General features: G+C 44.1%; 1 protein-coding gene across 3 annotated transcripts in view; it reads right to left on the bottom strand.

The window, feature by feature from the left end:
- tfdp2 (transcription factor Dp-2) overlaps positions 1-17,079 on the bottom strand; it is a 129,711-nt gene that overhangs the window by 5,633 nt on the left and 106,999 nt on the right. For all 3 annotated transcript variants that reach the window (XM_084321761.1, XM_084321762.1, XM_084321763.1), the window contains 2 exons: positions 12,649-12,800; positions 2,370-2,536 (listed from right to left, as the gene is read on the bottom strand). In XM_084321761.1, coding sequence (XP_084177887.1) covers positions 2,370-2,536; positions 12,649-12,800 — 319 coding nt within the window. The remainder of the gene's footprint in view (positions 1-2,369; positions 2,537-12,648; positions 12,801-17,079) is intronic.

Raw genomic sequence — 17,079 nt, 5'->3', positions numbered from 1 at the left:
GCACATCCAATGAAATCACATTTTAGTTAATTGTCTTATATAAGATATACCCCTAATACCGGTTATCTAAAAGCCTACACACATATGCTCCAGCTCGAACCCCCCCCTCCCGGACCCCACCTTGGGAAGTACCTCCATTATCCCTCGCACCTAACCAGACACTACATTTTATATTTGAATATCAACATTATCTGTCCATCCTCAGTAATCCTCAGTTTACTATAATATACTCCTGTCCTGAGTCCTGACTAGTGACTCCGTCGTCTTTCCAAACGCACGCACACACACACACACACAGGGAAGGGGAGAGTGCCCCCCCCCCCCCCCATTTCCCTTTCCTCAGTGCTGTTTACTGTGGCTCTGCCTCGTCTGATCATCAGGATTAGCTTGTTAGCTGACGTTAACGTTGTAGTGATTGGTACATAAACGTTAATTTCGGGCGATGTGGGCATAAAGGAATGGCGACGGTGCAAAGCATGTAGCTGCATTGGACTCGTTGTGAGAAGAAAAAACATCACAGACTTATTTCGCGTCTGTAGGCTCACTGCTGTGTTAACGCTGCTCTGTTTACAAGGCTGCTCTGTTTTCAAGAAACAACACGGACTGGGCAGATATCATATGACTCGCGGAGTTGCTAGAGGGTTTTCAAAATAAGAGTATCATATTAACCTGAACGTTGCTAGCTGCCGGAGCCCAGATATTATGACTGGAGCTGCGCTTGGGGGGGCAATGAGACCCGCACAGGATTTTCAAAATAAGAGTATCGATATGAATTACACGCCAGCTGGCGGGCAGACTATTATTTTTAGACGCCAGATGGTAAATCTACACGCATTTGGCGATGGGCGCCCAGTTATTTTGTTCCCTGCACAAGGGGTAATATCAGCCGTCTGTTACAATAAAAAGGCAAATTATATGCAAGATTTCTGAACAAGAACAATATATTTGATGTACACCATCTACTGTCAAGTCATTTGAAGAGGTTTGATACCAATGCAGATACCATGCCTTTGATACAGATACAAAAAACAAATATATACACACACACACACATATATATATATTTATGTATTATTATTATTAATTATAATTGTTTCTATAAAAACCACATATCATATATATACTGTATGGAAAAATACAAGTACAGTACAATACAATACACCAGTCAGTTCCATCCCCCTCCTCTCACCAGTCAGTTCCATCCCCCTCCTCTCACCAGTCAGTTCCATCCCCCTCCTCTCACCAGTCAGTTCCATCCCCCTCATCTCACCAGTCAGTTCCATCCCCCTCCTCTCACCAGTCAGTTTCATCCCTGTGATATTTTTTCGTAGCCGCTCTCCGATTGGCTAGCCCGCGTACAGCGAAGAGCCTCTCTGATTGGTTTAGTTCTGAAGGGCTCTTCCGCCTTGTACATATATATTCTCTGCTTCGAAGTGGTTATGCGTTGGCCCTCTTTCGAAGTGGGTTATGCTTAGAGTTTATCTTTTTTTTTTATCCACTTTTTCTCCCATTTTTCTATATTTTCTCCCATCCCAATTTCGTATCATCCAATTCAACCCTCCCCTGTCACAAACGCTGTTTCTTGCCTCCCACAAGCCGGCTGCAATGTGGACTAAGTCATACATAGCACAAGTTCCCTCCGGTACTTGAGGTAACAGCAGTCGCATCTTTTCACCTGCACAGCTCGATCTCTCAGTGGCGAGGAGTAACGCGTGGGAGGCTCACGCTGCCCCCGACACTTCCTGATTCTACTGCGCAGGCGCACCAACCGACCTGTAGGAGTCGCTGTCCACAACGCCCGATCCCCACCCATCAGTTTCCCACCCCCTAATACGGCCAATGTGTATTAGTATGAACGACCAGCTAAACTGAAAGCAATGTGGAGCGCTGGGCTCGAACAGGCAAGCCCAGCGTCTCCGTCATTCGTGGCGAGCGCCTTGCCCACTACGCCACGTAGCCGCCCACTTAGAGTTTATCTTTAGAGCAGGGCGATGGACCACCAGCCCTGATTCCAAACTCTAAGCATAACCCACTTCGAAAGAGGGCCAAAGCATAACCACTTCGAAGCAGAGAGAATATATATGTACAAGGCGGATATTTCTATCCCAGAGCCCTTCGGAGCTAAACCAATCAGATCCCCCTCATCTCACCAGTCAGTTCCATCCCCCTCCTCTCACCAGTCAGTTCCATCCCCCTCCTCTCACCAGTCAGTTCCATCCCCCTCATCTCACCAGTCAGTTCCATCCCCCTCCTCTCACCAGTCAGTTCCATCCCCCTCCTCTCACCAGTCAGTTCCATCCCCCTCCTCTCACCAGTCAGTTCCATCCCCCTCATCTCACCAGTCAGTTCCATCCCCCGCTCAGCCTCACCTGTTACGTAGGTCTCCAGAGATTTGGGAAGGAGAGATTTGGCAAGTCGGAGATCCTCAGGGCTGCACTTCCCGTTCTCCAAGCCCAGCGACATGCCCATCCGCTTCAGGATCTCCACGTCGTCATGGATCTCAAATGTGTTGTCAAAGTTGAAGAGGTATTCACACCTAGAGAGAGAGAGAGAGAGGGTTCAAGTATCAGTCTTGGACTATGGTGATGTAATGTAATCTATAGACATGCTGCGACCTCAACGCTTAAATCCCTGGACTCTAGGGGTGGGAATCACCAGAGGCCTCACGATACGATACTATCACGATACTTGAGTCACGATACGATAGTATTGCGATACTAATATTGCGATATATTGCTATTTATTACCTTTTTTCAACTGCAAAGTAAAACTTTGTCAACATGTTTTATCTAATCAAATAAAGTTCAGTTTGTTCATCTCTTCATTTTATTGCAGAACATGGTATTTTCTCAAGCAGACGGATGTAAACACTGTAATCTGTGTTGCATGTACCTGACAAACTGAACTGTTTGTATTACAGTCATATTCCAACTTAACTGAATGCACATGTGTGTGTGTGTGTGTGTGTGTGTGTGTGTGTGTGTGTGTGTGTGGACTACTGTACTATTACAGGTATTGAAATGAACAATGCAACTTCCTTATACAAAAAATAAATAAAATAAAAAATATATATACAATATGCTTTTTTAATGAATAATTAAATATCGATACTTGGCGTCCCTGTATCGATACAGTATCGCCACGCAAAGTATCGCGATACTACTACGTATCGATTCCCCCCCCCCCCCAACCCTACTGGACTCTATCACTCTACCCTCGCTCAGATTCATCACTAATGATAGATACAACACTCCTCACTGTGTCCTTTATGAGGGTTGGTCGGTCCTCTCTGACGGAGAGGTGCAACAAACAATGGTATTTGTTAATTTTTCAAGGCCCTTATTGGTAAGCTACCTCCTTATACTACATCATTATTGGAATTGTATTGTGGAACCAGGGGGAGCCCTACAGACCTCGCCCCAGTAAGATGCAAAAAAGTAATAGGCCAAAACTCATTCCTGTATTCAGCAGCAGTACTATGGAATAGCCTACCAATGGAGTTGAAGTCCATAAGCCCCTTCTCCACTTTTAAATCATCTATAAAGAGGTGGATCATGAGTAGCAGAAGCTGGGAGTAGATAAAGGGATTACATTATGTGTCTTTCCTTTTGTTCCGTTTGTAAAATGGAATACTACTGTATGCAATACTTATGCATGTATTAATAGTATTGAATAGTTGATCAATTGATTGTAAGTTGTCTGCAATATGTGGTCGTCGTCCCCCTCCCTGGCGTGGCAGGCTCACCCATGCATTACCGCAGACTCCGTCCACACACCAGTACATAACTCCACGAACACCAATGATGAAGGACCGCATGGAAACAAGCCTATGGCTTTATTGTGTTTTTTAATCCTATTAGTAAATGGTGGGCTGATATGTATACCTGTTCAATTGTATATGTCTTATTAATTTAAATCAATAAACGATTCAATAAAAAAAAACTATAGAACCCGTTCTAGTGGCTGGTTATTTTTTACAATAATAACAATAATAATAATGACAAGACAATAAGAAATACTTACAGATCAAAACCTAACTAATAAATACAAAACAAAATACCAAGTAAAAAATAAAAACATCACAAACAACCCAAAAGACCCCCCCCCCCCCCCCTCCCCAAAACCGCCGGATCCCCCAGGACCAACACTCAACCCCGCCGCTGGATTGTGCCTTTGACCACCTCGGCCGCCGCAGTCCACAATTCAATACCTGCCTGTCCCACCCCAACCACACAAGCATTATTTGGAGATATCCAAATAAATAACATCCAGCAATGTCAGCGACCAGTTAATTATTGTGAGTTTCTCAGGTTCTTTCCATCTCATAGCGATAAGCTTTTTGGCTGCTGTAACGCCTGCCAGAATAATTATTTTCTGTTGCATGGATGTTGGTGACTTAAGCCTTTGCACTCCCTGCGGAGCATAGGCCACTGACGATTTCTTTCCATGTTGCGCGGTTTTTGGCCTCCCGAACGATGTTGTGCCATCCCAGTCCAGCCTCTTTCATTTCCCCTTCCCAAGAACGGCGCCAGGTGTTTCGAGGCCTGCCGCGTTTCCTCTTTCCAGGTGGGTTCCATCGTAGGGCTTGCCGGGTGATGTTTGTGTCTTCCTTTCTCAGGGTATGGCCTATCCACATCCACTTTCTCTTCTTTATTTCTTCTGGCGGGGGTAGTTGTTTTGTGCGCTCCCACAGGTCCAGATTTGTAATGACATTTGGCCATCTCACTCTTAGAATGCGGCGGAGGCAGGAATTTATGAAGGACTGTACTTTCTGATTCAGCCCTACGGTTGTCTTCCAGGTCTCCGAGCCATACAGGATGACTGATTTAACATTGGAGTTAAAGATCCTCAGCTTTGTGTTGGTTTTTATTTCGCGAGACCTCCATACTCGACCAAGTAAGTTGTATGCCGTTCTTGCTTTTCCGATTCGCACTCTGATGTCTTCTTCTGTGCCACCCGCTGTATCTACTACGCTCCCAAGGTACGTAAAGGAGTTAGTTTCTTCGATGGCCTCTCCCTCTAGTTCAATGTTTTGCTGGCACTTTGTGTTGATTTTCATAATCTTGGTTTTTACCCTATTGATCTTCATTCCTAGAGTTGAGGCTGTTTCCTTTAGTTTGTTGGTCTTTTGTTGCATTTGCTGGTGACTGTGTGATAAGAGAGCTAGGTCATCTGCAAAATCGAGGTCTTCAAGCTGGTGCATCAGTGTCCACTGGATGCCGTTTCTGGCTCCTTCTGTTGTCTTCTTCATGGTCCAATCAATGGCCAGCAGGAACAAGAAGGGGGACAGCAGGCAGCCTTGTCTCACTCCGGTCTTTATCTCGAACGGGTTTGAGGGCTCCCCTCTGTGCAGTACCCTACTTGTCATCCCGTCATATGATCCTCTGATGATGTTGATGTACTTCGGTGGGATTCCATAGTGCTCCATCAGGTGCCACAGACTGTTCCTATCTAGACTGAGATATATCGTTTAGAAGTAATGTTGCTGCCGTGAGTGGAATTGATATATTACAGATGTTTGAGAGTTTAGCTGCTAGATTTCCAAAAATGGGCTACTGGTGGGCAAATCCCAGACCATATGCATATACATGCCGGTGGCTCTCAAAGAGCTTGAAGTGCACCGGGAGTCGACCACCAGTCCCATAGCAAACAGTTTCCTAGGTGTGAGATACGTCCTATGAATATAATTAAAATGAATGTGTTGGTGATTAGGGTTGTGGGAGGCTAATATAGCATTTGTCCAAATGTCATCCCAGTCAAACTCAGGGTCTAACTCTGGGATGTCCCCTCGCCAGACTGTATCTAATGTAAATTTTTTACATGTGGATTTGTGCATAAAAATCTGAGACAAACCCTCTTGTGGTTGTCCTGTCACCGATAAGCCGACAAAAGGGTCTGGGTGCAACACCTCAGCCCACGGTACACCGTGGGCCCAGAGCGCCGACCTTGGTTGAGGTAAAGGAAGAATGATTCGCCAGGTATATCATAAAACTCTTTTAGGTCTAGTGGCTGGTTCTTAACACATTGAGTGCCACGCCCCTTCTGGGAAGTGACCACTTCCGTGGCGTCCATTAACCCCATGTAAACGTAGTTGTACTTTGTAGACCTAAACCTATATTTTATATTATAGCTATGGGTCTAATAACGCCGTCGAGTCTCATTGAGCTGCTTCTGGTCAACGTGCAAAAAACAGATAATTTTTTCATCTGTACATTTCCGTTTTATACCGTTTTGAATATGAACATAGTACGGCCGCTTCTGAGCAATTCCAGGGAAAAGACACGAAAACAGCGTTTTTGTGTAATTCAATAAACATGTTGTCATTTTTCGCCTGATTATCGGATCTTCCTAAAATCAATGCTAGATCATCACTATTATCCTTTGTCGTGCACGCATGCAATGTGATTTAGACCGGCGCCCCCCCCCCCCCCCCCTCCTGCAACCCAACGGAAAACAGCCAAACAGCTATAACACAGATAGCTTCAATCGCAGTAGAAATAAATATCAGATGTATCAGATGCAAGCTTTCATATGGTGTCCTCACCTGGTCTCTGAAGTAATGAAAAAAAAAGAATCCAATAATGTCATCATTATCCACAGCGATCGTGCCTCTGACGTTGTTGGACATTGCTCTTCAACGGGCGGGCGGGGTCAGTAGTCCAAACCACCCCTACAAGCGTGTGTTTTGCCGGAGTGTTTAGGACCCGCCCCCATGCCGCAGCTTGGTAGAGAAAATAAACCAACCCGTTTCTAACGGGGTGCATCACTGGCCGAAGGCGTTAGAGGGCGGTATAATACCGTCTGCCAGCTCAGACACACTCAGAACAGTATGCACAAGGTGCCCCGCTGAATTATGAATGGCAATAGATAATAAAAGAAATACCGTGACAGAAACGTAGATCTACGTTTCCGGCACTCAACCGTCGGGCGACAGAAACATAGATCTACATGAATGGCAGTCGATGAGTTTGGGGTTAATAGGTGGCATGAGGGGTTAACGATGAGTAAGAGGCGTGGCACTGGATGTGTTAATGTTTTTAAGTGCTGCAACTGAGAAATACAGTTAATTTTTACACAATATTTTTCAAATAATATTGTGACAAAATAAAAACACATTTCAAGTCAGGGCTCGAAATTAACATTTTTACTTGAGAGCACCAGCAAAAACTTTGGAGCACCCACCCAAATGTAAGGAGCACCAACAATATATAATGTAATATATATTTTTTATTGATAAAAAAAAAAACTATAACAGTTAGGGATGGGTATCGTTAGGATTTTATCGATACTACTACTCTTATCGATACTGCTTAACCCTTTCTCTGCCACGCTTATGTACATCCTTATACCATCCTCTGCCAGCTCTATTTGTCTATGGAGAAGTTCCCATTCTTTGCAGGGCTATAACTTTTTAAATTGTATTGCTAAATTGACATTACTATGGCCCATTCAACGTCAATTATCTATCGTTCAGGATGTAGCAACGTTCTACTTTTTCATTCACATATTCATACTAAAATACGGTCTAAAGTATAAATATGTTTTTATCGTTTTCTGCAGCATTCTGCAGAACATGATTTATAGCCCTAAATGCATTATATTGATGATCAAATACAGTTTGATAGCGATCGGCGCCAGATAAAACATTTCAAATGGACGTGCTTCTAGAAGTTACTACTTATCATCTGATGTTGACCGGATGGGGGGGGGGGTCGTTTATAATTCCGTGGCCAACGTTAGATGATTCATGTAGTGTGGGTGATATGATCATCAGATCAGTTTGTATCGAACACGGTAAAAATAAAGGCTGAAACTTACCCCAGTCTCCTCGGGCCGTTGGGCGATGAGCGTGGAGCAAAAAGATTGCTATTATGGGATGTTGAAATATGCGATCCATCTCCAGGTTGTATAATAGTATATACGTCCAAATCATGTTGTTTATCGAGTTATTGGTAACGGATCGCTATCCATTGTGTCGAGCTCGAGTCCCGGGAGCTATAGCGAGTGGTCGGACCGAATTTGGATGAGCACCAGTTTCCGTTTCCGGTTTGCTGTTTGGGCGATCCTCCGATCGGCCACCAGATGGCGCTCTTGAACCGTTGGAGAGTTGAGAGGGGATCAACAGTAGATCTCAAGTCTCCGCGGGAGAAATATGATTGCCATCACAGATTTTTGACATATTGATCTCAATGACGTGTTACGGCGTCATTGGCAGATTAAGCATGGCGGGGAATGATGTGTTACGGCGTCCTTGGCTATTAAAGGGATAACGGTTCAGTACTTTATCAATACTCTTATCGGTTCTTTTAGATTATTATTAAAAAAAAAGTATACATTTATTATTTGAACGGCTTAAGGCTATATCTGTACTTGATAGTATATTGTGTTGCATATTTGAAATAAACTTCAATCAAATCAAACCCCCCCTCTTTTTTTTATCTACTTTTTTCTCCCATTTTCAATTTTTCTCCCATCCCAATTTCGTATCGTCCAATTCTACCCTCCCCTGTCTCGAACGCTGTTAGGCTATGCCTCCCACAAGCCGGCTGCAATGTGGACGAAGCCTTACATCACGTGTCCCCTCCGGTACTCGAGGAAGCAGCCGTCGCATCTTTTCACCTGCACAGCGCGATCTCTCAGCGGCGGGGGTCTGCTTGGGAGGGACACACCGCCCCCGTCGCTTCCTGATTCTGCTGCGCAGGCGCACCAACCGACCTGTAGGAGGCGCTGTCCACAACGTCCGATCCCCACCCATCAGCTTTCCCACCCCTAACATAGGGCTGGGCGATATAACGATAAATATCGCGATATATTTTAATAATAGATATCGAATATCGAAATAAAAAAATCTTTTTTTATATATATATATATATATATATATATATATATATATATTTTTTAATTTTGTGACCTGCAACAGGGCAGTTTTAAAACCAGAGACAGTGGACAGACTTGTCTTTCTTGCCTGCAACTTAAAGTAATGGCTTTGCTTGTCCAAATGACAATACTGACCAAATTGAGATTTATTTTTCTCTTGTCCATTTATTTTGTTTGCTTTCTAATTTAAAATACAGTTTGAAACCGTCTGTACACAGTAGGCTATGTGTGCTAGCAGAACTAGACTCCAGTCACGAGTCACGGTGCACATGTGCGGTGGTTTGTCAACCAAAAAAGCGCCAAAAGATCAAAAATAAACTAGCAGAGCCAGAACTGTTCAACTACCCTGGAGCCACAGCCAGCAGAGAAGCCGGTTTACTTTCGCTTTTAAACCAGCTGCAGCCTGAGAACTGGAGTGTGAGGGGATGTAACACTAAAGATGGCGGCAATGACAAAGAATTGCTGCAAAATAAACATAAATCTGTTAAAAAAAAAAAAAAAAACGACAAAAGTAAAGAAAAAGAAAAATAATACTTTTATTTTTATATATACTTATAACAATTTCGATAATTATCGAAATCGAGAAATATGATAACATTATCATATCGTTATCGCGATATGATTTTTTTCCATATCGCCCAGCCCTACCCTAACACTGCCAATTGTGTTAGTATGAACGACCAGCCAAGCTGATAGCAATGCGGAGAGCTGGGCTCGAACCCAGCATCTCCTGCATTGGTGGCGAGCGCCTTTCCCACTACACCACCTAGCCTCCCATCAAACCCCCCCTCTTAAAAACAAAAACCTGTGTTTAACACTTTCTATGCCACTCACGAGTTTTCTCGGAATTATTAATATCTTGTTGAAAGCCACTCACGAGATTTCTCTGATTTTTAATTTTTTTTTGTGATCTGAAATCATATTGCATCACGCAAGCCTACCCTAGTATACCAGAGCGCCGCCGGCGATCAGATGTGGAAAAAAGCGCCCCCTATCGTCTCCCAGATGACATAAGGGATTTTGGAATGGACTCAATGAAAATGGATGGGGAAAAAATCCTGTACTCCACATTTTCCAGTCCACTGATGCAGCCGGGGTTATTAGAGTTCATTCTGGAGCCTCTGAACCCCGCGGAATCATGTGTTCTACTGTATCACGTTGGATCCATACACTTATCGATTTTTTCGAATGGTGATCAGGAATTGGAATATACCAGTTGGATACCATCTGATGTCAGGTAAGGAATCTATGTTATCAGTGTTAGGATAATCAGACTCATTTTGATGAAGATATAAGCCGTTTTGTGAAATGGGCTCTTTCGGTTTCACTGTAAAAATCCAAGAGGAAATGAACACGGCGATTATCCGTGCGCGGCTCGAATGGGCGTGCGTGCACGTATAATATTGATCATCTAGCGTTTATTTGAAAACGATTCATAAATAGGCCGACAAATAGCAACGTTCTGGAATATTCCAGTAAAAGACGATTATCATATGGCCTGGAATTCAGAATGGACTGTTTTTTACCTCAAAACGGGTGCTCTTCAAAATGCTCTCAAACGGAAATGAAGCGATAAAAAACCAATCTGCCTTGACAGCACTGACTGGAAAAGGATTCTTTGATAAGCGACGGGCAGATTAGACACATAGCCATAATTTAAAACATAGATTAGGCGATATTAAGCGTAACATTGGCGCCGATGGTGGCATTGAAGCGCTAACTCTGGCGCCACCTCGTGGCACTGAAAGTGTTAACCTAGCCATCTATAAAACATCATGCTAAAACTGTGAAACAAATGTCCTACTCCCCTAAAGAAAGAAATACATACCAAACATGACTCAGTTATGCAATAGTGCTGCTGCTTTTTATTTGGTTAAAATCTTTTAGTTAAGACTAAAAGACTACAATATGACTACAACGATTTCATGACGGCTTCAAGTCCTCGCATGACGGCTTCCTGTCCATGCAATGCACGGAGCATTAACGTTACATTTTCAACAACAGATTGCTGCTAATTAAACACTTCATGGAAACGGAGTAACGTTAACGTTATGTTGAGTTCATACATGTAGTGTAGTATGAACAACATAACGTTAACGTTACTCCGTTTCCATGAAGTGTTTAATTAAGTCTGTCGCAGATGGATGGTACACTGGTAGCTAGCTAACTTTAGCCACAGCTGCAAAAACTAATTTCAATGATGTTATGAGCTATCAGTAGCTAGCCAGCAAGATAACGTTAGACAACGCTTCGTGTATTAAACTAAAGTGAATAGTTTACTGGGCCATTGTTTAATCGTTGCTTCAGCGATGTTAAAAGAGGACCTGCACGCTTGCTATCTTCGGTGTGAATGAGACGGGTCTGTGAGGGGGAGGGACAATGAGGGTGTGTGAGCGTGTATGTGCGTCAACTTAACCAATCTAAAATCAGCATTAAAGGTAAGAACGTCAAGCTCACGTTTGATTGGTTAGGATGGTCACTGTCAACTCACAAGGCACATACTGAGTAACAAACTAGCGAATGTACAGAGAAAGGGACGTTCGGGGAGGGGGTCGCACCAGAACAATTATTTGCACTCGCACGAATGCTCCCAATTATATTTTGAGGTCGCACAGATACAATTTCGGTCGCAATTTCGAGCCCTGCAAGTGTAAACAATAGATACAGCTAGCTACTACTACTGACATTATCACAATGTCAGTAGCCTAGCTATATCTATTCTATTGTGATGAAATATAGTAATGCATCATTTATGCATCTTTAGTTTATTTAGTTTATAAAGGACAGTGTGTACTGACAATCATTTGCATTAAACAGATAGATGGGTGCACCAGATTTAGCAAGAAGCTATCATTTCCATCTATAGTCCTATGTACTGTAACGTTACATAGCTATTTAATCACAATAGTGTCAGTGATTAGCCTCACCCTCTAGCTGTATCTATTGTGATCACCAGAGATCATCGTTAGAGAGCTGGTGTGTTTTGGGAAGAACAGTGTTTTTCCTTGTTCCTGACATGGCTTTTGGAGACAAAGTGATCTTCGCACGTGTTTTTGCGGGTCCAGTCCACGGTATGTTGACAGAATTAGCAAAACACTTTTATCGCCTGAGGCATAAAAGTCATTAGGATACTGCTCTGCTCTGAATTTAGGGCTTAGTGCGGAATTGCTTAGCTTTTTGACGACGTTAACACCGAAGCAGCCAGACATTTCTGTGTGCTGTGAAGCAGTGTGGAAGTGACGTACGCGTTGTAACACACTGTAGCGTCCCTGGTCATGTTTGCTTTGCACCAAACATTCCATCTTCTCCCGAACACGGAATTTCAGGCCAGATTAGGGCAAGTTCTGCAATATGCCATGTTTTACAGTCGATTCCATTTTTATTGGTCAATTCCACAATTCCGTGAACGCGGATTTCATATGGCTCTAGATGACGGCATGTACGTCAGTACTGAGGATGATAACGTAGCAGTGCATGACGGCATGTACGTTAGTACTGAGGATGATGATGTAGCAGTGGATGATGGCATGTACTGTACGTCAGAACTGAGGATGAGACATGTTAGCGGGATCACTCAACAATCTGTATGCCCGTCACCTGTCATATCCCATCTGTCTCTCTTACTTAGACTTTCTATATACGGTATACCCATCCATCCCTCCATTCCATTCATCCATCCATCCATCCATCCGTCTTGTCTGTCTGTCCACTAAAACCAACCATCCGTCCATGTGTCCATCCAACCACACACTGTCGCTCTGACACACGTACTTGTCGCTGGAGATGGAGCAGTCTATGACGGTGCGTATGTCTGTGTTGAGGATGATGAAAGGCAGCTGGATGACAGAGCCGGGAGGGGGGGGGGTCTGGGAGGACGCCTCGCTGGCCTTGTTCCGCTGCACCAGGTTCTTAAAGGCAATTTGCTGTCGGGGAACAAATACGTTAGTGGTCAGCCACAGTTTAACATCCATTTACTACTGTACTGCATTTAGTTGATTTATACATATCACCACTGCTTATAGCACTGTGAGATCTGCCTTCATTGAATGAGTAGGGCATTTCTTTTTATTCACATCCTTAATAACAGTTCACATTTATAGATGAATATAATGCTCAATTCAATTCATTTAATCTTTATTCAATGTCGACAATTCAGCTTAGATAAATTAGACAATGAATAAATAGGACAAAAACATAAAAGAAAATGCAAAACAATCACTGGAGACTGGAGATTTATAATCATGTCTTTAAACGGTCCATAGGATAGTGCGGGGTATTGATTTGAAGATTATTCCAAGAGGCCAGGGAAAACAAAAGGCTGACTTTTCAAATTCAATCTGCAATCAGACAGGTCAGGTCAGACAGGGTCCATAGTTCCACTGCAGCAGCACTGTGACATAAGGTGGTCGTTTCCCGGCAATGGTCTTAACACTTTGAGTGCCACGGAGGGTGGCTACGTGGCGTAGTGGGCAAGGCGCTCGCCACGAATGCGGAGACGCTGGGCTCGCCTGTTCGAGCCCAGCGCTCCACATTGCTTTCAGTTTAGCTGGTCGTTCATACTAATACACATTGGCCGTATTAGGGGGTGGGAAACTGATGGGTGGGGATCGGGCGTTGTGGACAGCGACTCCTACAGGTCGGTTGGTGCGCCTGCGCAGTAGAATCAGGAAGTGTCGGGGGCAGCGTGAGCCTCCCACGCGTTACTCCTCGCCACTGAGAGATCGAGCTGTGCAGGTGAAAAGATGCGACTGCTGTTACCTCAAGTACCGGAGGGGACTTGTGCTATGTATGACTTAGTCCACATTGCAGCCGGCTTGTGGGAGGCAAGAAACAGCGTTTGTGACAGGGGAGGGTTGAATTGGATGATACGAAATTGGGATGGGAGAAAATATAGAAAATGGGAGAAAAAGTGGATAAAAAAAAAAATGTGAGTGCCACGGGTCTGGTGCCCCGGAACCCCATGCGTGCCACCACCCACTTCAATGACAGAGCTCTCATATTTGCGAACGCATAAACTATATCTTAAATTATGGCTATGTGTCTAATATGGCCGTCGCTTATCAATGACTTGTTTGCAGTCAACATTGTATTTTTTTTTATTTTAAAATCGGTTAATTTCCGTTTTATACCATTTTGAAAAACGCTCGTTTTCTGAAAGTTCCAGAAAAAAATTAAGATTCTGTGATAAACACCCTTTACTGGAATACACTGGAATACACAAAACACGTAATTTTTCGGCCTATTTATGAATCGTTTTCAAATAAACGCTAGATTATCGATAGTATATGTGTACTTATGCACGCTATAGAAGCGGGCTGAAAAATCGATTATCTTATTTCCTGATCGCACACACACAGACACACACATACACACATGGCTCACGCTGATATATAGGTGAAAATAGCTCTGATTATCCCAAGACTGGTAAAATAGATTCCTTACCTCAGATCAGATGATCTCCAAAAAGATTATTCCAATTCCTGATCGCCATTCCAAATATCGATCGCGTTTATTGATCCAACCCTGGGTACTGGAAACACACATTTTCCGCTGTTCTGGTGGTAGGCGATTACTTGGATCGTCTCCGGTTACTTGTCTGACAAGTAAAATGTGGAAGCAGGACTTTTTTTTCTCCATGCGTTTCATTCAATCCAATCCAAAGGGGTGCAGTACCATCCGGAGAGACAATAGGGGGCGGTATTTTCCCTGTTCGAGTTCAGACAGATCCCCACTGGTAACGTGAGGCTAGATTGATGAAAAATGAATGGAAAGCGATAATTTGATCTCTCGTCGTTGGCACTCAACGGTTGGCATGAACTAACGAGAAATCTCGTCGTTGGCAGTCAAAGTGTTAAAGATAAACCAGTGTTTATAACGCCTCTCTGACCCTTTATCATACAGGATTCAGTGGTGAGTGCCATATCTATCTCCAGTAATACATGTGAGCAGAGTGATGGAGAGTGGATGGCTCAGCACTTCTATAAACCACAGCTCCATAATCCAAGACAGATAGAAGAATCGCCTCAACGACCCTCTCCAGGAGACCCAATATCAACATAGAACAACATCAAAATAAAATCTAATTTGACAATTGACCTATATCCAGCCCTGCCCTAATTTAAAAAAAATATTTTGATCCACTTTTTCTCCTTATTTTTCTATTTTTCTCCCATCCCAATTTCGTATTGCCAATTCTCCCCTCCCCTGTCTTGAACGTTGCTAGACTATGCCTCCTACTGGTCGGCTGTAGTGAGGATAGAAGCCTTGCATCACGTGTCCCCTCCGGTACACGAGGCAGCCGCCTGTCGCATCTTTTCACCAGACAGCGCAGACTCTGTGGCGAGGAGTAGCGCGTGGGAGGCTCACGCTGCCCCCGATACTTCCCGTCTCTGCTGTGCAGGCGTCACCCAACCGACCTGTTAGGTTAGGGTTAAACACGAGTTCTCCAGTAAGATTAAGGTTAGGTTTATAAACAACTTTTTAGGCTCCGGCCTCACAGCTTGGCCAGCAAGCAACAACCTCAAGTTCAAGGCTTGAAGGAAAGGGTAAAAAGGTGGGTTTTTAAGGCTTTTTTAAATTATGAGAAGGTGTCTGCATAACGGATATGGTTGGGCAGGGCGTTCCAGAGGGTGGGGGCAGCTGCAGTGAAGGCCCTGTTGCCCCAGGTCCGGAGCTTAATCCTGATGGGTTAAAGGAGGTTAGCATCTGCGGACCTGAGGCAGTGGGTAGGCGTGTGGTGGGGAAGGAGGTCAGAGAGGTAGGAGGGGGCCAAGTTGTTGAGGGCTTTGAAGGTGATGAGTAGAATTTTTAACTGAATCCTGTATATGATGGGGAGCCAGTAAAGATCGTGGAGGATGGGAGTGATGTGGTCGGAGCGGCGGGTGGAGGTGAGCATGCGAGCAGCAGAGTTTTGGACGTATTGTAGTTTGTTGAGGATTTTGGTAGATGAGCCATACAGAATGCTGTTGCAATAGTCCAGTCGGGAAGTGATGATTGCATGGGTCAGTGTTTCAGCAGCAGCGAAGGATAGTGAGGGGCGTAGACGGGCAATGTTCCTGAGGTGGAAGAAGTGAATGAATGAATGAATGAATTATTTTATTTCGAATGTTTACAAATAAATAAACAAACAAATAATTTTTCGAACATTTTCACAAATAAACAAACTAAAAGGATAGGTTTGAAGCCGAAGCATGGTTTACATGCAGGAGGAAGGAAAGGGTGGGGTCAAGAATGATACCTAGGTTGCGGACGTGGGTGGAGGGGGTGGGTGACAATGGAGCCGTCGATGTTGACTGAAAAATCCTGGGTGGGGCGGGTCAGGGAATTTGGGTGGATGGATGAGTAGTTCAGATTTGTCACAGTTGAGTTTAAGAACGTTTTTTTGCATCCAGATTTTTATGTCAGAAAGGCAGGTGATGAGGATGGAGTGGGTGGCAGCAGTGATGGTCTTGGTGGAAAGGTAGAGATGTGTGTCATCAGCATAGCAGTGGAATCGGAGGCCATGTTTGCGGATGATCTGTCCCAAGTGGGGAGAATGTAGAGGCTGAACAGCAGGGGACCAAGTACTGAACCCTGGGGGACACTGTGGGGGACTGGGGCAATGGGGGATTTGGAGTTGTTGGTGTAGATGAATTGGTGTCTGTCAGAGAGATATGATTTGATCCAGGAGAGGGCAGTGCCAGTGATCCCAATGGTGGACTGGAGGCGAGATATGAGGATGGAGTGGGTGATTGTGTCGAAGGTGGCGCTGAGGTCAAGGAGGATGAGGATGGAGAGGGAACCAGAGTCAGCAGAATGTCATTGGTGACCTTTAATAGAGCGGTTTCTTTGCTGTGTTTGGTGCGAAAGCCGGATCGACTTTACTTCCTAGAGCCTCATTTTGTTATTAACCCTTTCACTACCACACTACAAAGGGTTAACACTTTCACTACCACACTACAAAGGGTTAACACTTCCACTACCACACTACAAAGGGTTAACGCTTTCACTACCACACTACAAAGGGTTAACGTTTTCACTACCACACTACAGAAGGTTAACCTTTCACTACCACACTACAGAAGGTTAACCTTTCACTACCACACTACAAAGGTTAACCTTTCACTACCACACTACACCCTTTCACTACTAAACTACAAAGGGTTAACGCTTTCACTACCGCACTACACAAGGTTAACACTTTCACTACAAAGGGTTAACGCT

The sequence above is a fragment of the Notolepis coatsorum genome, assembly GCF_963971535.1.
Source record: "Notolepis coatsorum genome assembly, chromosome: 1".
Classification (NCBI taxonomy): Eukaryota; Metazoa; Chordata; class Actinopteri; order Aulopiformes; family Paralepididae; genus Notolepis; species Notolepis coatsorum.
This window is presented reverse-complemented; position numbering and strand designations above follow the sequence as displayed.